Source organism: Capsicum annuum, chromosome 8 (assembly GCF_002878395.1).
Source record: "Capsicum annuum cultivar UCD-10X-F1 chromosome 8, UCD10Xv1.1, whole genome shotgun sequence".
Classification (NCBI taxonomy): Eukaryota; Viridiplantae; Streptophyta; class Magnoliopsida; order Solanales; family Solanaceae; genus Capsicum; species Capsicum annuum.
In genome coordinates, this window is record NC_061118.1 from 14,096,323 (window position 1) to 14,118,954 (window position 22,632).

Here is a 22,632-nt window from a genome sequence, read left to right on the forward strand (position 1 = left end):
GTTATGATTGCATGCGTTGATGTTTTACGTATGTTATATTATTATTCTGGTTTACTTATCTATGCGCAGCGATGTTGGATTGTTTATCAGGTTTGCCTCTACCTCGACTTAGTTATGTTATCTTGCATTTTATTGTATTTATATCATGATTTAGCTCATTCGGCCGATGATGTCTACAGAGTACCCATGATTTTGGTACTCAGACTACACTTCTGCATTTTTTTGGTGCAGATCCGAGTACTAGTTGCCGTCGCTAATCGACGTTCGTGTTGTGTTGATCTCCAGAGATAAGGTGAGCTCTTGGAGTTAGAGTTGCTCATTTCCTTCTATCTTATTTATGTCTAGTCTTTAGTTTCAAGACAGGATTTGTATTTACTGTTTCAGAACTTGGGTTGTATTTATATAGTAGCTCTTGTACTGGCTTTACCAGGTTGAGGGATGGTATCTATATTAACTATCTTATATTTGTTTCTAATGCCTTGTTTAATTACGAGATGTGTTGGTGATTTTCACCTCATTGGGCATTTTTCTACCAAGTTAACCCATTGCATCTAGCTCCGGGTTATGGTTCAGCTTACGTACTGGTAGGATTTAGTAGGTGTCATCATAACTCGTAAATCAGGTCGTGACACATAGTCTAACAAAAACATTGTAAATACCTAAAGTTAGCCTTCAAAGATTTGTTTGAAAAATTGCCCTACTTTGGGTTGGAAAAACCAAGGTTCAATATTTGATGGGTTTATCCTTGAAATCCACATGTCAATATTCTATCAATTAGTTCTTCTTGATTGTTTCTTTTATATGCCCTTTTATGAGCTTTCGGTTATTCTCTCTATTCTCAAGTCTCTGTTCGACGATGAGCTACAGTAGTATATAGCACTACCACCCAATTAATTACCAAATAGCATAAACCAAAATTACCTAACATATGTTGGCTTCTTTTACCAAAAGTTGTAATCACAGAGCACATAAAGGACTTCTATTTTCTTGGTCTCTCTTATTTCAGCTTCTCTAGTTGTTTTGTTTCCTTTGAGTAACTTTCACAGTTGGATGAAATCTTGTACTCCTGTCGTCTCAATTTATGTGGCATCTTTTGCTTTTCGAGATTCAAACTACATAACTTTGACCAACATTTTAAAATGTTTTTTCATCATATTGACATGAGAAAAAATTGCAACCTATAACACTTTTTCTATAGTATTTGATTATTTAAATTTGGTTTTAATATAATAAACAAAATAATCTTTTGATTGGTGGCTTCTGCCCCAAAGGGAAGGGAACAACCTGCGGGTTTTATATGTTAGCAGACGCATAAACACAAATAAGCTTTTGATTCTGTTAGGAATCATGAAATCTCCCTACAAGAAATTTGTACACTTCCAGGAATAATGTAAAAGTAGAAACAACACTTCAACTATTATTTACTGTCACCAACAAGTAGAACAAGTTTTACAAATAGCAAATAAAGAATACTTCAACAACCAAGGTATTTCGAGAAACCTTAACCTTCTAATCTGCTAGAAAATCCGAACAATGACCTGAAGGTCTTTCTTTCTTCCTACCAAAATATATCACAAAACAACTGCCTAAACTACTAAAAAAACATACACAAAATAATTAATACATAAAACAATACATTTAAGCTTTATTTTCACTGTTTTTCCTGTGCTTATAGACCCTAGTAAGAATAGGTCTAACAATACCCGCCCCTACGAGTTTCACCTTGTCCTCAAGGTGAAAATAAGAAAACTGTGCATCAATGACTTCATAGGATTCCCAGGTGTTCTCAAAGTCTAGTAAGTCCTTCCATTTAATCAACACCTCCTGGGGGCCATTCAAGGGTGTGCGACAGTCAACTACACCTTCAGGTTAAAAGGAGAGAGCTGCTGAACTGGAGTACAATCCTTTATTGCACGATTTAACCAAGAAACATGAAATACGAGATGCACCCATGAACAGGGGTGGAGCTACGTGGACTCCTGGGGATCATCTGAACCCCCTTCATCGAAAAATTACACTGTATATATATATATATGAATTTTTTTTTCTATGTGTATATATATTAAATTGAATCCCCTTTGACACAAGGAAAAACCTTGGTTCAGTGGCAAAAGGGGTGCAAACTTCCACACAGAGGGCCTAATGGTCTTAGGTTAAAGACCTATTCACGATAGATTTTTAATTTTTTTTTCTGCGTTTAAACCCCCTTGATAGAAATCCTACCTCCGTCACTGCCCATGAATGAGGGGTTAAATCAAGGCGATAAACAACTTCTCCAATTTTATTCAAGATAGTGTATGGCCAAAGTAACGAGGCTTCTGAATAACCTTTTTCGCAAGTAAGCGAAGCTTGAAAGGTTGCACGGGAAGATAAACCAAATCATCAAGCTGAAAGACAACTACACGAGGCTTAGCATCAGCATAAACTTTCATTTGAGCTTGAGCTTGAATCAGATTAGCTTGGAGCTCATCTAAAATAGTGTTGCGAGCCATAAATTGTTGGTTGACCTCTTCAACAGCAAAATCTCAACAGTAAACCACAACACCGCAACAAGGAGAGAGAGGACCACGCCCATATAAAGGTCTAAAAGGGGACATCTTGGTGGAACCATGGTATGTGGTATTGAACCAAAATTCAGCCCAAGAAATCTATCTTGGCCATTGTTTTGGATGTGTTCTAGCAAAACAACGTAAGTCATGCTCCAGTGAGCGGTTGACAACTTTTGTTTGAGCATTTGTTTGAGGGTGATAATCGGAGCTCAATTTGAGGCTACTACCAGACAACTTGAATAATTCTTGCCAAAATTGGCTGACAAAAACCCGATCTCAATCAGACACAATTGATATGGGAAAACCATGTAAAACATACAACCTACGAACAAATAGCTCAGCGACACTCTTTGTTGCAAATGGATGAGATAAGAGAAGAAAATGACTATATTTAGTGAAACGGTCCACCACAACAAGTATGGTATCATGTCCCATTGTTTTTGGTAACCCGCTGATGAAATCCACAACAATATCATTCCAAACTTGAGTAGGAATAGGTAAAGGTTGCAGCAAGCTAGCGGGACTAAGGGCTTCATTCCAATACAACACTTGTGAAATGCGTTTGTATGTGTGGAGGAAACTTGAGTGTCTACTGGTAGGCAAGGAGTGAAATTCCCTAAGGAGCATGGGAATGTGCAATGATGAACGAGGAATCATCAGCCGATTTTTGAAAAACAAACAGCCATTTCTTAAAATATAATTCGGTCGTGAAGCCGAATCTTGAAGCAAATCTTGTGTTAATTGCTGGAGTTGATCATCCTGTTGAATTTCTGTAGAAAGATCATCTAAGGTACTACTGTGTAGAATAGAAAAAGCCATGAAATGAAATTGGCGAGACAAGGCATCAGTTGTTTATTTTAACATCCGGGGGGATATTGAATCTCAAGATCAAATCCCATCAACTTGGTAACACATTTTTTATGCTCCTCTGCCATAACATGTTGGCCTATGAGAAACTGGAGACTTCGTTGATCTGTTCATATAACGAAATATTGACACATCAGGCAATGATGCCACTTTTATCCAACAAAAACGATGGCCATTAACTCTTTCTCATATACTAATTTCGATTGAGCTCGAATAGAAAGTCCTTGACTAAGAAAAGCGATAGGATGTCCTTCTTGCATTAGGACAGCTCCAATCCCTAATCCCGAAGCATCTGTCTCAACCACAAACACTTTTTTAAAATCTGGTAGTGCTAAAACCGACAAAGTAACTATAGCCTCCTTAAGAGAATCAAAAGCTAGTTGAGTTTCTTTAGTCTAGTGAAAAGCATCTCACATCTTTCTTGAGCAATTGTGTGAGTGGCCAGGTTGTTTTCCATAGTCAAGAACGAACTTCCTATAGTAACTAGTAAGTCCCAAGAACCACCGCAAACCTTAAACATCTTTGAGACTTGGCCAGTTATCCATGCTTGCTATTTTGTCTGGATCCGCTGAGACTCGACTTGCTGAAATAATATGTCCCAAATACTCCAGTTGTTATTGTCCAAAATGACATTTTTTTCGATTGATAACCAAGTTATGGAGTTTTAAAATTTGTAGCACCTCTCGCAAATATTCCAAGTGAGTAGGAAAATTTGCACTATAAACTAGTATGTCATCAAAAAAAACTTACGTAATTAAGGCCGGAATACTCATTCATCAATGCTTGAAAAGTAGATGAAGCGTTGGACAACCCAAATGGCATAACCAAAAACTCACAACGGATTTCATGCATACAAAAAGTTGTCTCTGCTACGTCCTCCTTGCAAACCCGAATTTGATGCTATTCCGATCTTAGATCCAATTTCGAAAATATAGTGGCACCCCCAAGTTCATCCAGTAGTTCGTCGATTGCTGAAATTGGAACTTTATTGGGAACATTAATCTTTTTAAGGTCCCGATAATCCACACAAAATCGCCAGCTACCATCATTTTTGCTAACGAGCAACACTCGATTAGAGAAAGAACTTGTGCTTGGTTGAATGATACCAGCTACATTCGCTCAATCTCATTTTTCTAGTAATGAGTGTAATAATATAGACGAATATTGGGTGGATTAGATCCCTCATTTAGTAAGATAGCATAGCATGATCATGACTCCTACTAGAAGACAGCCCGTTTAGTTCCTCAAATAAAGTTCCAAATTCGTGTAGTAATTGCTGCAAATCCAAATTCTTTTGGTCTTCCTTTGTTGTTAACTCATTCAGGTCAACATAATACCCTTCCCCATCTTTTTGCAAGGCTTTAAACAGAGTTAGAGTGATGCCACTGATCTAGACAATGAGGGATCTCCTTGAACAAATTGTGTTTTCCATCCTATTTCAAATTTCAGCGTCAACGTCTTGAAATTAGCTTAAATATCTCCCAAGGTTTCCAACCACTCTAATCCCAACAATACATTGACACTTCCCAAATCAAAAAGGAAATAATCTTGTGTTATGCTTAGTTTATCAGTCCACAATTCCACTTCTTTGCAGCTGCCCTTACTCTTTGCATGTTGTCCGTTTCCTATTTCCACCACAAATGACGTAGTTTCTATAATCTTTTAAATCTAATGCTTCAGCCATTGTGCGAGAGATAAAATTAGATGATGCTCCGCTATCAATAAACACAATAACCTTCTTCCCCAATATTGTTCCCTATACCTTCAAAGACTTCTTTGTGGTAAATCCTGCAATAGAGTACAAAGACAATTCCAGACTAGAGACTCTGGTTGTTCTTGAACACTTAATTGATCCATCCCTGCATGTATTTATTATTTCCTCTATATCCTCTGATCCAACAATAAGCAAATTTAATTGTTTTGAATTGCACTAATGATTAGGGCCACATATTTCTTATCACAGCAAAAACAAAGTCCTCTTCTTAATTTATCCAGATACTCTGCATCAGATAACCTTTTGTATGATCCTCCACGCCTTGCAGAATTTTCAGGTCATGGCTGCATGATTTCTCATCGCTTATGCTCTTGAAAATGTTATGGTACTGTTGTAATTGTTGTACGAGCAGAATGATACGGTGTTGGAGCTACATGCACATATGGACTTGTAACACTTCCTGTTCGGCTATTGTCAGTCACTTGAAAATGTGTTGAACCCCTAGGAAGTGTCATAGACGTGTGTCCAGGCAACTGGGCTTAGCTGAGAGCCCAATTCTCCTGCTTTGATCTCTCCTCTCAGTCCATTTATAAAATTTCCTATCAAAACCGCATCATCGGCATCTTTCAAGGGTGCTGAAAGTAATAATAGATCTTCTCTGTATTGGGCCACACTTCCATTTTGCAGCAGTCCTTCAATTGGTGTTCTTATCTCCCATCATTGAAACCAATTCAGGGCTCTACCTTCAAAGCAAACAACAACCACCTCCAATTTTTCCTTGTCATCAATGCCATTGAAATGAAAATAACGCTCAACAATATAGCACACTTTAGCATGAATCATTTTATTTAATTAGGTAAATACATTTATACAGAGAACCATCTAAAACCAATCCACTCATGGCATAAACTTCTTATACATCTAAGAGGGAAGTTGGATGGTAGTGCTATCAAAGAACTCTTTTTCTCTAGCTTCAAGAATGTTTCGTAAAGAAAAAAGCTGAAGAGTTTTAGTGAGATAAGTGGTCAAAGAAACAAAAGAGGAACAACTGAAAAACAACAAGCTCCATTTAAAGTGGATGAAAAAGTTGACGGAGGGATGATTTAGGTCAACTTTATGAAACTTAAAAGGATGATTTTAGTTAATGTAATATTATAAGGATATATTTAAAGTTAGGACTTAGAGCGACACGTAAGGGATAATATTGGTCAAAAACTCTATATAAGTCTAATGTATAATTGATATGGATTCATTGTTTGTTTTCATGATTTGCACGTAGGTGAGACTGTGAAACCACAACCCATACATATACAAGCCACGAAAATTAGATCCATGTGGGAACATTTTGAGAAGATTACGGATTCTAAAGGGGCATTAAATGTAAGTATTGTGAAAAGCGGTACCTTCCCAATTAAAAGACAATGGTACATCAAAGTTTGTAAACTTTCCCCTTAAGTTGAAACTAATCAAAACAAAAATAGGCTTTCAATTCTAATTAACATATTAAGTTCTTTTAGCTTTTGACTGTCACTATTATGCAACTTTTCTTTGTGTTGGTCTATATGCTAATATCTTTGTGACTTAGAGAATGGATATAGTAAAAACTTTCTTAGAAACTTGTATTTAATAAGTAACATTGAACGGGACATATGAAGTAGTTTGAAGCCAGATTCATGGAAGAAGGTTAAAGTTTTTCGGAAGACTTCGCATGTATTTATAGTTACACAAATAAAGATGAAGAACCATTATGATTATCTAAAAGAAAAATATCAAGCTTGGTTGCCAATAACTAAAAAGACTGATAATATTTATGATCCAGCATCCAATACCATTTGAATGTCTAATAGTGAGTGGTATGAGTAGATAAAGGTTAGTTCATTGTCTAGTACTCCCTCCGTCCCATTTTATGTATCGTCATTTCCTTTTTGGTATGTCCCAAAAAGAATGTCATCATTCCTTATTTGGTAACTATTTAATAGCATCATTCCCATTTTATTCTTTGTGGGTCCCACTTTATAAGAAAAGACAATCAAAAAGTAAACCTTAAGAGGGACAATTTTTAAAATTTTACAAAGTCATCATTTATTTCTTAAACCCCATGACCAATCAAATAGCGACACATAAATTGGGAAGGAGGGAGTATTTTTTTCCTCGTTGTGAAGAGAAGCGGTTTGAAGTTCTTTTTCCTCTAGTATTTAGTTCATTATCTCATGGACTTGCACTCAAACTAATGCAAAGAAGTATACTTCTTTTTTTATGCACCGGTGGTGTTCTAGCCAGATTTTGCGCACTAAATCCACGAGATACTTGTCATCTTCCACCAGCAACAGATATCAGATAACTTTGTCCACCAAGGCTAAGACAGATGGGAAGAATCACCTAGTGTTATTTTATCTCTGCTGCGAGTTGAACTTGAGACCTCAGGTTCTCAACCCGCTATATGGACCACTAGCCCACACCCTTGGGTGCAAGAAGCAGGTGGGTACGAAGTGTAAGGGGGTAGCACCGGTCAAAGTAGGTGGGTACGAAGACGCTGGCAACCAGAGTCCGACAAGAACCAGACGCGCCAGTGGAATTCCGGCGACGCTCCAGCAGCTAATTTCGACATCAATATTGTCTTAACTAGTCACTTCTTTTCAGTTTTGGTTTCTTTGAACTATTTTGTTTATTTTGTTGCTTGTTTCCATCTTGTTTGTCCTTGTTTTTGCTCTTGTTTCTGGTTTCTTGTTTGTCTACTGTCTATTTCTTGTAGCTTGTTTATTGTCTCTGTCTGTGCTTAGTTCCGGCTTCCTGTGAGTACATTGGGGACTGGATAAGGTGCTTATTGGTGATTTATGTGGTGTGTGTTTTGGCTGCTAGGTCGGGTAGTGTTCTGTGTGCGTGCCTTTTTCTGTTTTCGTAAGGTTGCTTTGTCCGTTGGGTTGTCAACTTGGGGCTTTGTTTTTGGTTTGTTGGGTGTTGAGTAGTGGCTGGAGGGGTCGATGGTGGAATAGGGTCAAGTCCGAGGGGGATGGGGGTGAGGACGGGGGTGGGTGGGGGGTATAGGTCGGGTGTTAGGGCTAGGTCAGGGAGGGGTGGTAGAGGAAAGCGAGAGACAAGAGAAGATAGGTTGCGGGTAGGGTCGTGGAATATTGGGACCCTTCAGGGTAAGTCCGTAAAGTTGGTGAAGATTCTTAAGAAGGGGAGGGTGAATATTGCGTGTGTTCAGGAGACTAGGTGGGTAGGATCTAATGCTAGGGATGTGGATGGATACAAGATTTGGTACTCGGGGAGGGATAGGCGTCGAAATGGAGTCGGCATCTTAGTGGATGAAGAGCTTAGAGGTCAGGTGGTTGAGGTTAAGAGGGTCAGTGATAGGCTGATGGAGATTAAGTTGGTCTTGGGGGGTTTTACGTTGCATGTATGTAGTGTTTATGCGCCGCAGATGGGCTTGGAAGAGGAGGTGAAGGCAAGATTTTGGGAAGATTTGGACGAGGTGGTGAGAAGCGTGCCTAGCGCGGAGAAGATCGTCATAGCAGGGGACTTCAATGGGCACATTGGGATCCCACCCGGAGGCTATGACGATGTGCACGGTAGTTTTGGCTTCGGTGTTAGAAATGGCGAGGGAGAGGCCCTGTTGGATTTTGCGAGGGCCTTTGAGCTGGTGGTTGTGAACTCGAGTTTCCCGAAGAAGGAGGATCACCTGATTACCTTCCGAAGCGCGAAAGCCAAGACTCAGATTGACTTTCTGCTGCTTAGGAAAGGGGGTAAGGTGCTATGTAAGGACTGTAAGGCCATTCTGAGCGAGCACCTCTCGACCCAGCATAGGCTGTTAGTGATGGACTTGTCTATCAAGAAAAGGAAGAAGAGATGGGTCGGGAGGTTCGATCTAGAATTAAGTGGGGTAGCTTGACGCTTGAAAGTGCACTGGAGATAGGGGAAAAGGTAGCAAGTATGAAGGCGTAGGAGTGCAGGGAGGACGTGGATGCTATGTGGGATAGGGTAGCCAGCTGCATCATTGAGACTGCTAAAGGTGTGTTGGGTGTTTCGAGGGGCTGGGCAGGTCGGCATAAGGGGGACTAGTGGTGGAATGAAGAAGTGAAGAAGAAAGTGGAGATCAAGAAGGGGGCGTATGTTGAGTTGATTGAGAGTATAGATGAAGAAGAGAAGTGGGCGAATAAGTAGGTGTACAAGGTAGCTAGGAAGGAGGCTAAGTTGGCAGTTACGGCTGCCAAGTCAACAGCGTTTGAGCGTTTGTATGCTGGGTTAGAGGAGATAAGAGGTTGTATAGGCTTGCAAAAGTTATAGAGCGGAAGGGTTGTGACCTAGATCAATTGAAGTGCATTAAGGTGGAGGATGGTAGTGTTCTGGTGGAGGATGCTCACATTAAGAAGAGATGGCAGAACTACTTTCATAGACTTCTGAACGAGGAAAGGGACAGAGGCATTGAGCTAGGGGAGCTGGAGCATTCGGAGGAGAGCCGTGATTTCAGCTACTGCAAACGTTTTAAGGTATGGGAGGTCAAAGAGGCTATTCGTAAGATGCGGAGGGGTAGGGCGACGGGGCCGGACGAGATTCCAGTGAATTTTTGAAAGTATGCGGACTGGGCAGGGCTTAGGTGGTTGACGGATTTGTTTAATGGTATTTTCAAGACTGCGAGAATGCCTGAGGCTTGGAGATGCAGTATGATGATTCCACTTTATAAAAACAAGGGTGACATTTAGAGTTGCAACAACTACAGGGGTATTAAGCTGTTGAGTCACACTATGAAGATTTGGGAGAGAGTGCTAGACTAGAGATTGAGGAGGGTTGTGTCTGTTTCAGAGAACCAGTTTCGATTTATAGTTGGTCGTTCAACAACAGAGGCAATCCATTTGGTGAGGAGATTGGTGGAGCAGTATAGAGAAAAGAAGAGGGACTTACACTTAGTGTTCAACGACCTAGAAAAGGCGTATCATAAAGTTCCGAGGGAGGTTCTTTGGAGGTGTTTGGAGGTGAGAGGGATCCCCGTAGCGTACAGCAGAGTTATTAAGGACATGTACGGTGGAGGGAAAACCAGGGTGAGGACGGCGGAAGGAGACTCAGACCATTTTCCGATCAAGACAGGGTTGCATTTGGGATCGACTCTTAGTCGTTCCTGTTTGCGATGGTGATGGACGTGTTGACGCGGAGTATTCAAGGCGAGGTGCCTTGGTGTATGCTATTTGCGGATGATATAGTGCTGATTGATGAGACGTGAAGGGGCGTGAATGAAAAATTAGAGGTTTCGAGGCAAACCCTTGAGTCGAAGGGGTTCGGGTTGAGTAGGTCCAAGATGAAGTATTTGGAATGTAAGTTTAGTGACTTGAGGCAGTAGGACGATATGGTGGTGAGGTTGGACTCCCAAGATGTTTGTAAGAGGGATAGTTTTAAGTATCTTGGGTCTTTGATACAGGGGAATGGTGAGATTGATGCGGATCTCACCAATCGTATTGGAGCAGGTTGGATGAAGTGGAGGCTCACCTCGGGGGTGCTGTGTGATAAGAAAGTGCCCCTTAAGCTTAAAGGCAAATTCTATAAAATGGCAGTCCGTCCGGCCATGTTGTATGGCGCGGAGTGTTGGCCAGTCAAGCACTCCCACATCCAAAAAGTGAGGGTGGCAGAAATGAGGATGTTGCGTTGGATGTGTGGGCTCACTAGAGTGGACAGGATTTGGAATGAGATTATTCGAGAGAAGATGAGAGTGGCGGTGGTGGAGGACAAAATGCGGGAAGGAAGGCAGAGATGGTTTGGACATGTGATGAGGAGGGACACGGATGCCCCAGTGTGTAGGTGTGAGAGACTAGCGTCGGATGGCTTTAGGAGAAGTAGAGGTAGGTCGAAAAAATACTGGAGGGAGGTGATCAGAAATGACATGGAGCAGCTGCAGCTTACTGAGGACATGACCCTAGATAGGAAGGTGTGGAGGTCGCGGATAAGGGTAAAAGGCTAGCGGGAAGGTGTGGGTTGTAGCAAGCCACCAGGAGAGATCTTGTGTAGCTGGGTTAGTAACCTTAGGTTTGTGTCTATAGGTGTCTATGGCTGCGAGTAAGTGTTACTTATACGTGGATGTCCCTTTCATATTTTCTCAGTTGTTATCTGCTTATTTCGTGTTGTCGTATCTCTCGTATTTTCGTATTGCTCTGACTTTTTATTATTCCTTACGCCTTTTTTGTTATGTAATCCATCTCCTTATCGCCTATTCTTTATCTTGAGCCGGGAGTCTACCGGAAACAGCCTCTCTACTTCTTCGGAGGTAGCGATATAGACTGCGTACATCTTACCCTCCCCAGGCCCCACTCTGTGGGAACACACTGGGTTTGTTGTTGTAGTTATTTGAATCTTTTATAGTGTTGGAGTGTTAAAATTAGATGATTGTTAGTTAGTTAGTTATTCAAATACTTCTAACATTTATGCGTCTAAATCAAAACTAAATTTGAGCATTTGTTTTTGTTTGTTGGATAAGTTCAATTAATAATTAATTTATGCTGAATATAAGAAAATTTTGAGTTCAATTAATAGATTAATTTATGCTGAATATAAATTTTTTAATCACATTTTATCACAACTTTTTTCATCACTATATCTGTTTTTACCAATTTAGATAATTCAATAATTGTATCTAACATAAAATATTCATTTATATCCTTAAGAGTATAATTTTATCACTCAAATGAAAATTTTGTTGTTTAAGTTAATACTTTATCTAATTTTTTCTTGATATAATATTTAATTATGTTTTATCTAAATTGTATATTTATTATGTTTACATATATTAAAAGAAAACTAAAGCATGCAGAAGGGTTGAAGGGACTAGAAGAGAGGGAAAGAATTAGGAAGGAAGAGGTGAAAACTGAGATTGCCACTCTAGCAGTCGTTCAAGAAACTAGTTGGAGACAAAAATCGAGGGCATTGTGGCTGAAAGAGAGGGATTCAAATATAAAATTCATCAATAGAGTGGTGGTAGCTAATAGAAGGAGAAATTTCATAAGGTCTATAGATGTGAATGGAGTGGTATTTGAGGGAGAGGAAGATGTGAAGGATGTCGTTATGGGGTTATATGAACTTTTGTCCAAGGAAGAAGTCAGTTGGAGACCAGAATTGGGGGGGCTAGCTTGCAGTCAGTTAGGGGAGGGGATAGGGGAGTGGTTGGAAAGGGCTATAAGGGAAGAAAAGGTGGGATGCGATGCAGGGTTGTGGGGGCGATAAGGCTCCTAGACTAGATGGATTCAGTTTAGCTTTTTCCCAACAGTGTTGGAGGATAGTCAAAGGTAAGCTGTTGGAAACCATTGTAGAATTCCAAGAAAGTGGAGAGTCTGAAAAAAGTTTGAATTCTTTTTTCATCACCATTTTGGCAAAGAAGGAAAGGGTGATGAGTATAAAAGATTATAGACCTATTAGTCTAGTAGGAAGCATTTACAAGATCTAATCAAAGGTGCTTTCTAACAAGCTTAAGAAGGTCTTGGATGAAACAGTACCCTCCTCTTCTCAGAATGCTTTTGTAGAAGGAAGACAGATACCAGATGGAGCTCTAGTGGCAAATGAGGTAGTTGATTCTCGAAAGAAGGTAAACCGGGAATTTTATGTAAGCTAGATCTTGAGAAAGTTTATGCTCATGTCAACTAGGATTTCTTGGATTACATCAAGATGGGCTTGAGAGATAAGCAGACGAGATGGATCAGATTTCACATGGGCAGATTCTCTTGGTAAATGGAAGTCCATGAGGTTTATTTGGGAGTTTGAGAGGCTTGAGACAAGGGGATCCTCTATCTCCTATGTTATTCATTTTTGTAATGGAAGCTTTGAGCAAGATGATGGACAGAGCAATCAGCAGAGGTCTATTAAAGGGATTTGATGCTTTGTTTAGAGCGTAGAGTAACGTGACTGTTACACATTTATTGTTTGCACATAATACTTTGGTCTTTTGTGATGCGGATGTATCCCAGTTAGATTTCTTGAGATAGATCTTGTACCATTTCAGATGGTTCAATCTTGGTAAATGCGAAGTCACACCGATCGGAGTAGTAGACAATATTGAGGAGATTGTGCAAGTGTTAAATTGCAAAGTGGGTGGTCTATCTACTACGTATCTTAGACTACCTTTGGGAGCTGTGGAATTCGGTGGCTGAGAGAGTCGAGAAGCGGCTAGCAGGATGACAAAAGAGGTACCTGGCAAAAGGGGGAAGGGAAGTTTTGATCAGGAGCACCCTCTTTAGTATTCCTACATATTTCATGTCACTTTTGCAGTCCCCCAGGAAAAGTGATTGAAACACTGGAAAGACTTCAACGTAACTACCTATGGGACACAGTAGAAGGCATTAAAAAGTTTCATTTTGTGAATTGGAGAGTTGTCACATCTCCAAAGGAATGGGGAGGGCTTGGAGTGAAAGATCTCCAGGTGTACAGCAAGGCTTTGTTAGGAGAGTGGATCTAGAGATATTGGATGGTGGATTGAGAACCAGAAATATTGCAACTCCATTCGGGTGTGGTTTGTGGAGGGGTATCATGAAGGGATGGGAAGTTTTTCATCGACATATCTCGTTTAAGGTTAGGGATGGAAGTAGGATTAGTTTTGGGGCATATAAGTGGTGTAGGGAGGTCGAGTTGAAGAAAGTTTTTCCTAGTTTATACCGCATTTCTTGCCAGAGAGATGACAGTCCAACAAATTTGTAGGTCTCACGAGGTTGCTATTCACTAGGATTTAAGATTCCGATGGAAGTATTTCACAGTCTGTTAGAGCTTTTGTATGGGCTAGACACATAAAACAACTTGTTAGATTCATGGAGGTGGCAGGAGAGTGGTGACAGCTTATTCACCGTTAGCTCTTTTGGTAAGAGGTTGCTAGTGAGAATGGAAGATACCTCTCCTTATGAATCCATTTGGATCCCAAGAGCAACAAGGAAGGTTTGTTTCATTGTATGGTTGGTGGCAAGAGGTGTGATATTAACGGAGAATCCAAGAAAGAAGAAAATCACTCATGTCAGTTGGTGCTTCATATGTAAGAGTACCGGCAAAAGTGTAGATCATCTTCTTTTGCATTTAAGGTGGCTAGTCGATTATGGAGGGCAGCCCTAAATTTGTTTAGGACACAATGGGTTATGCCGGGAGCAGTGAAGGAGGCTTTGCAAAGTTGGACTCTTAATAGAGGGAAAGAAAGCACGACAGCATGGAGCGTTGCCCCCTTAGTAGTCATGTGGGTCATTTGGAAAAAGAGGAATAGGAGGGCTTTTGAAGGGGTAGAACTTGATTTCGTAAAGTTAAAAAAGTGTTGTACCTAGTTTGCTTTTGGTGTACTTGCGAGGTCCCAATTTGTATAGAGGAATGGACCTCTTTTGTTGAGAACCATATTTTGGTGTAGGTTCTCTTCTTTTGGCATATATATACGGGCTTTTCCCCCTAAATGTTAATAAAATCGTTTACCTTATCCCAAAAAAACATATATATAAAAAACCATATATGAATAAACTATGCACGTGTAGATGTTAAAAAACAAACATTTTTAATCATTTAGTATCCAGATCCAGAGACAACATCTTAATTATTCAGATGTCTAAATCTTAATGAAAACAAATGAAGCCCAGGTATATCACATAGAAGAAATTACTCATGAGTTGTGGTAAAGGATGAAGTTGAAAACATAAGAATGATAAAATAAAGTAGTCCAGCAAATGTACCTGTCAACCTGACGTAAAAAGAATTCAGCAACTTCCTGATCTTCGGTAATGATGCTATCAGTGTGGGCACTGCCACAGAGTTGGGTATAACAAAATAAGGATTGCAAAAGTTTGCATGGAACTGGAGCTTTGATATGAAGTAGTTTTTTCCCAAAAAAAAAAAAATCACAGCGCATCCTTGTAAAAGAAAATTAGACAAGCATAACATGCCTTCCATGCTGATGTATATGATCTATCACCGCATATACATCTTCAACAACTTCCACAGTGCAAGCCAGTGAACTATATTCGTGATGAAATGTCTGTGCCTCTGGAATCTTGAGCAGGGAGCTTGCTTTGGGTCCACCATACAAAATAACCCCTGGCACAGAGGCAAACATCAGTCAACACATCTTGAATCTAATTAAACTGTTCCTTTAAGGCCAAACAAGTTGAGGATAGTCAGCATCACTTCTCACTAAAATTAAAGGCCGCGGAGAATCAGCATTTACCATATTTTAAAACTATAAGGATAGAGCCGTTTTCAAGTAGTATTCAATCGATTACGTATTAATTGAGATCCGATTGATTGGTCTGAAGTTATTGGCAAAAAAGATTTGTCTAAGCTACTTTCTTTGTTTTTGTCCAAGTCACTTCTTTTTTTGTCCAAGTGGCTTGTGTCTGATTCCGCATGATATTTTTGAGATTGTTTTGATGTTTTTGAGAGAAAGGCCCCAAATTTCCTTTGTTTTCTATATCTGATCCGTGCGCTGTTTCTTCTTGACTTGAGGATTAGTACACTTCCTTCTCCAAAAAATATTACGCTCAACTGTTCGAAAAACTACGGCTCACATATAGATCGTTGTATGCAGCTAGTATTTGCTATATTGATGAGCTATCCACAAAGCATTTTGAACATGATCATGAGTAGTCCAAATATTATTAAATACTTCTAACCTCAATTTAGATGAAAGATCGCAAGACTCCAGCAAGTCACAATTATAATTCGAAGCGATAAATAGAAACATTAGTAACATTAGTAACTTCCACACTATCGTAAAGCAAGCTATAGGCTAATAAATGCTAACCATAAACCTGTTAAATCTTGCAGCAGGCAGAGGTTACACATACAAGATGGACAGCTTAAGGGAACCCCAAGTACAAGCTTGAATGTAAATACAATGAGGGGTCATACTATAAAGAGAATTACAAAGATGCATAAATGTAAAAACATAGAAGGGATCAAGTGTGAGGCGACCATGGAGCAATCAGAAAATATAAGCTAATTAGGCATGAAGTAACTCATGGATTTTGGAAACTAAGGACTACATAATCATAAATCAAGTTTGAAACAACAAAGAAAATGTAAAAGATTTGAGGTATGCTGAAACATGTAATACCCAAAGAACGGAACATGTAAAGTATCTTTTTTATACATAATGTAGATTGTGTATCCTGTTCAGTACATATGAGAGTTAATAACAAGTGTGATTTTGTCGGTGATGCAACTCAAAGCTAAACTAGCATTAAGAAAATAATCATTATGAATTAGATTTTGCTATCAGAATTATTCTCAAATTCTTTTTTCCCCTACTCCCAAGTCAAGACCCAATAGTATTCATCTAAGTTGCATGAACTCTTCACATTTGGTACCGCACACCTGTCGATGTGTGTTTGGGTGTGGGTGTGGAATACGTACCGGATATGGTCAATCATTTTGGGTATTTTGACCAAAATTGATACAGAAATTCAAGAGATGCAACGATTTCTGAAATCAAAACAAGAGCTAGGTGAAATCATTAGTTAGCCATATGTTTTTTAATCGTTAAAAGATATTTGTATGAAGAATTCATCAGCTAGAAGATGCTTTAAAGATATTTATAAGTTAATATCACTGCTGAATGTGCAATGAACTCAAGAAGTCCATCATGACCTCTATATCATTTGCAATAGCCATGCTACACCAATAAAACAGTTGGAAAGGCGTCTGTACTTGATAATAATTACAAATTCAAACTTGCTTTCAAAGATTCATGCATTCCTTTCCTTCAAAATAGTCCACCATAATTTAGGCATATGCTTACAACTCTACTTTCAGACTAGATGCCGAGGGCGCGTGCCAGCACAGGCACAATATATGTTGTTTTTTTGTCTCAAATTATGTGGCACAAATAGAATGTAGAACTTATTAACTGTTGCAAGTTATAATACTTTTTATGTAATTTCAAATAATACATGTTGCTTTCCTAGTTCAAACTTTTGTGGCATTGATAGTCAATTATATTTTTAAAATAATTTAAGTTTTTAATTATTGAGATTTATAATATCTTTTTTCTCTTTTAATTTAAGTGGCACTGATATGACTTCGAGACAACAACAACAACAAACCCAGTGTATTCCCACCTGGTGGGGTCTGGGGGGGTAGGATGTACGCAGTCCATACCTCTACCTCTGAAGAAGTAGAAAGGCTGTTTCCGATAGACCCCCGGCTCGAGACACGCGGTACCACACAAACACATAGTAAAGCACAGCACAAGGTTACAAGGTTACAAGATTACATAACATAAATACGGCACCCATAAGTAATATAAAACAGAGGAAAGCACACAGCTTCATAATAAAACATGGGACACGGACTCCTAACAGGAATAAACCCCCACCAAGTAGTTCCCTATACTAGCGACTCAGACTGGCCCTAGTCCACTGCCCTGATTCGCGTCCTCCAGACCTTCCTATCTAGGGTCATGTCCTCGGTGAGCTGTAACTGCTCCATGTCTCGCCTAATCACCTCACCCCAGTACTTCTTCGGCCTACCCCTACCCCGCTTAAAACCATCCAACACTAGCCTCTCACACCTACGGACCGGGGCATCCACGCCCCTCCTCTTCACGTGTCCGAACCATCTCAATCGGGCTTCCCGCATCTTGCACTCCACTGGTGTCACACCAACCTTCTCCCGGATGTTCTCATTCCGAACTCTATCCCCTCTAGTCAGCCCACACATCCAGCGCAACATCCGCATTTCTGTCACCCTCATCTTTTGGATGTGGGTGTTCTTAACTGGCCAACACTCCGCTCCATACAACATGGCCGGCCGAACTACTGCCCTGTAGAATTTGCCTTTAAGCTTAGGCGGCACCTTCTTATCACACAGCACCCCCGACGCGAGCTTCCACTTCATCCATCCCGCCCCAATACGGTGCGAGACATCCTCGTCAATCTCACCGTTACTCTGGATCACGGACCCGAGATACTTGAAACTCTCCCTCTTACCTACCTCCTGTGATTCCAGCTTCACTACTACCTCATTCTCTTGCCTCACGTCATTAAACTTGCATTCCACATACTCTGTCTTGCTTCTGCTCACCCTGAACCCTTTAGATTCAAGGGTTTGCCTCCACACCTCTAATTTGTCACTCACACCCCCTCGAGTCTCATCTATCAAAACTACATCGTCTGCAAAAAGCATACACCACGGCACCTCCCCTTGAATACGTCGCGTCAACACATCCATCACCACTGCAAACAAAAAGGGACTAAGAGTAGATCCCTGATGCAACCCTGTCCGGACCGTGAAATGCTCTGAGTCTCCTCCCGCCGTCCTCACCTTAGTTTTCGCTCCATCATACATATCCTTGATTGCTCTGATATATGCCAACGGTACTCCACTCACCTCCAAGCATCTCCAAAGCACCTCCCTGGGGACTTTGTCATAGGCCTTCTCCAGGTCGATAAACACCATGTGCAGGTCCTTCTTCCTCTCCCTATACTGTTCCACCAACCTCCGTACCAGGTGAATTGTCTCCGTCGTCGAGCGGCCAGGCATAAATCCAAACTGGTTTTCTGAAATAGACACTATCCGTCTCAGCCTCACCTCGACCACTCTCTCCCAGATCTTCATAGAGTGACTCAATAACTTAATCCCCCTATAGTTGTTGCAACTCTGGATGTCCCCCTTATTCTTATAGAGAGGTATCATGGTGCTCCACCTCCAAGCCTCGGGCATCTTTGCCGTCTTGAAGATTTCATTAAACAATCCCGTCAACCACCTAAGACCAGCCTCTCCAACGAACTTCCAAAACTCGACCGGTATCTCATCCGGCCCCGTCGCCCTACCCCTTCGCATTCTGCGAACAGCCTGTCTAATCTCTTCTACCTTAAAACGTCTACAATAGCTAAAATCCCGACACTCCTCTGAGTGCTCCAGTTCCCCTAACACAATAGCTCTATCACCTTCGTCATTCAAGAGCCTATGAAAGTACGACTGCCATCTATTCTTAATGTGGCCGTCCTCCACCAACACTCTACCGTCCTCCCCCTTAATGCACCTCACCTGATCGAGGTCACGACCCTTACTCTCCCTAGCCTTAGCGAGTCTAAACAACTTTTTCTCCCCTCCCTTCCCCTGTAACCCTGCATACAGGCTCTCAAAGGCGGCCGTCTTAGCTGCCGTGACTGCTGACTTAGCCTCCTTCCTCGCTAGCTTGTACTCTTTCCTGTTTACCCGCTTCTCCTCTTCGTCCTTACTCTCCACCAACTTGGCATACGCCCCTTTCTTGGTCCCCACTTTCTTCTCCACCTCTTCATTCCACCACCAATCCCCCTGATGGTGGCCAGCCCGGCCCCTAGAAACCCCCAACACCTCACTTGCATTCTCCCTGATGCACCTAGCCGCCCTATCCCACATACTATCCACGTCTCCCCTACACTCCCACACCCCCATTCCCGCCAACTTCTCCCCTATCTCCCACGCATTCACTGGCGTCAAGCCGCCCCACTTAATTCTAGGTCTACACTCCCTACTCCTCCTCTTTCTATTCTTCTTTATACCCAAATCCATAACCAAGAGCTTATGTTGGGTCGAAAGATTCTCACTCGGAATGACCTTACAGTACTTACACCACGCCCTATCCCCTTTCCTAAGCAACAAAAAGTCAATCTGGGTCCTGGCTACCGCGCTTCGAAAGGTGATCAGGTGCTCGTCCTACTTCGGGAAGCCCGAGTTCACCACCACCAGCCCAAAGGACCTCGCAAACTCCAATAGGGTAGCCCCCTCTTCATTTCTCTCCCCTAAACCAAAACCACCATGCACATCACCAAAGCCTCCCGATAGCGCCCCGATGTGCCCGTTGAAATCTCCTGCTACAACAATCTTCTCCGAGCTAGGCACGCCTCTCACCACCTCCTCCAAAGCCTCCCAAAACCGTATCTTCTCCTCCCCCTCCGATCCCACTTGCAGCGCATAGGCACTACATACGTTCAGGGTAAACCCCCGAATGACCAACTTAATAGTCATCAACCTATCGTTGATCCTCTTCACCTCTACTACCTGACCTCTAAGCTCTTCATCCACTAAGATGCCAACTCCATTCCTACGCCTCTCGCTCCCAGAGTACCACAGCTTGTAACCATCCACATCCCTAGCCTTAGACCCTACCCACTTGGTCTCCTGAACACACGCAATGTTGATCCTCCTCTTCCTAAGGGTCTTCACAAGCTCTATGGACTTGCCCTGCAGGGTCCCTATATTCCAAGACCCAACCCTCAGCCTACCGTCACTACCCGCACGCCCTCCACTACTCCCCCCGCGGCCAAACCTTGGCCTCCCTCCCACTCCCGCCCTTTCCTCATCCCCCGCCCCCACCACGGCCCCCCGCCCCAACCCCCTCGGACATGACCCTATCCACCCATTACTGCCCACAGCCACAACTGGACGAAAGTATAAGAGAATATAAAGATAATATAAAGATATAAAGACATAAACGATGGTAATAGCAAAGCAGCAACAAGTAATACAAGGCTCACACAAATTCAAAGAAATACTCCAGCAACCAAACTATACTCAATTACTAGTATAATACGAAGAATGAAAGAATGCAGAATGAAGAATGAAATAAGCAAAGGTTAGAAGTCACCAGATTTCGCTTGTAGACCAAGCCCCGCGTCGACCTGCTGCCGGGGGATTTCGCTACTGAGATGGATCTGCGGCTGCTGGCGACCGAGCGGCGGTTGCGGCTGAAGACCGAGCTTCGGCTGCTGGACTGTTGTACCGACGCCGGCGGAGGGGGGGTGGGGGTGGGGGTCTGGACAGAGAAGGGTGGGTGGAGGGGGGGTACAGCGGGCGGGGGGGGGGGAACCGGCGTTCGGCGACGGATGTCGGCGTCGGTGACCGGCGGTCTGGTTGGGTCGGCGCCATAGGTCGGCGACGGCGACGGGGCCGGAGTCCGGAGCGCGGGAGAGAGAGAGGGTAGGGAGAGAGAGAAAGCCGTTCGGCCGGCGACGGCGGTCGACATCGGGGACCGGTGGTCGGGTCGGGTCGGCGCCGAAGGCCGTGGGCCGGGGCGAGGCGAGAGAGAGAGGCTAGGGAGAGAGAAAGAGCCGTTAGAGGCTAGAGAGAGAGAAAGAGCCGTTCAACAATTAGTACGTTATATTTTTTTCTTCCATATGACTTCGAGAATCAACCAAATATTTTATATATTTAAAAAAAATTTAGGCTGTTAACTATTATGATTCATAGTATTTTTGTGAAATATATAACAGATTAAAAAAAAATTTCTTGATATTTTAAGCTGTTAACTATTGGAATTTATATTACTTTTTATATAATTTTCAAATCATATTACACTTCTTGTCCAAACTTCCGTGCCATTGATAGTCAATTATATTTTTAACTATTCCAATTTGAGCGGCGCTAATAATTTCAAGAGTCAACCAAATGTTTTGTATTTTAATTTTTTTTAAAAAGTTGTTACTTATTGTGATCTATAGTATTATTTACGTATTTTACTAGAATATATAACAGATTATTTTTTTTAGATATTTTAAGCTGTTAAATATTGCAATTCAATTTAAGCGCATTGATATAATTTCGACAGTCCGAAAAATATTTTATATATTTTAAATTTTTTAAGTTATTAATTATTATGATTTAAAAGATTTTTTTTTGAAATATATAACAAACTAAAAAAATAAGACAAATAAATTAAACAACAACAACAACAACAAACCCAGTGTATTCCTATAAAGTGGGGTCTGGGGAGGGTAAGATATACGCAAACCATACCGCTACCTCCGAAGAAGCAGAGAAGTTGTTTCCGATAGACCCCCGGCTCAAGCTAAAGGATAGTAAAGACAAATAAATTAAAATGGATGAAAAAAATGAAGGCAAGAGAAAAGCCCAATGAAGTTGTACCAAAGCAGACAGATTGACCTTTAAATTTTTAAAGTTGTTAATTATTGTAATTTATAATATTTTTTTATGTATTTTTTAAAAACTATATAACAAATTAAATTATTTTTTAAATATTTTAATTTGTTAACTATTATAATTTATAATACTTTTATGTATTTTTTAAATAACATTATATGTTACTCTCCTTATTCAAAATTTTGTGACATTGATAGTCAATTATAATTTTTTAAATAATTTAATTTTTTAATTAAATAACGGCTCTCTCCCCCTCTCTCCCCTCTCTCTCCCAACGCCTCTCTCCCCCTCTCTCTCTCCCCCTACCCTCTCTCCACCCCCAGCTTACCGGCCCCCGGTCCCCGGCGCCGTCGCTGACCTTCGGCGCCGACCCGATCCGGCCGCCGGCTCCGACCTAAGGTCGCCGGCGCTGACCAGACCGCCGGCTACGACCTCCGATCGCCGGCTCTCCCCCTCTCTCTCTCTCCCTACCCCCTCTCCATCCCAAGCGCACCGGCCCCCGGTCCCCGGCGCCGTCGCTGAACGTCGGAGCCGACCAGATCCGACCGCCGGCTCCGACCTCCGGTCCCAGGCGCTGACCCGACCTGACCCCCGGTCGTCGCTCCCCGGCGTTGACCCGACCCCCCCGTCGGTTCATACCCCCCC

General features: G+C 41.6%; 1 protein-coding gene across 4 annotated transcripts in view; it reads right to left on the reverse strand.

Annotated features, from left to right (window-relative positions):
• Nucleotides 1–22,632, reverse strand: part of LOC107838979 (delta-1-pyrroline-5-carboxylate synthase) — a 79,633-nt gene that overhangs the window by 26,155 nt on the left and 30,846 nt on the right. For all 4 annotated transcript variants that reach the window (XM_016682294.2, XM_047395332.1, XM_047395333.1 and 1 more), the window contains 2 exons: nt 15,012–15,162; nt 14,802–14,870 (listed from right to left, as the gene is read on the reverse strand). In XM_016682294.2, coding sequence (XP_016537780.1) covers nt 14,802–14,870; nt 15,012–15,162 — 220 coding nt within the window. The remainder of the gene's footprint in view (nt 1–14,801; nt 14,871–15,011; nt 15,163–22,632) is intronic.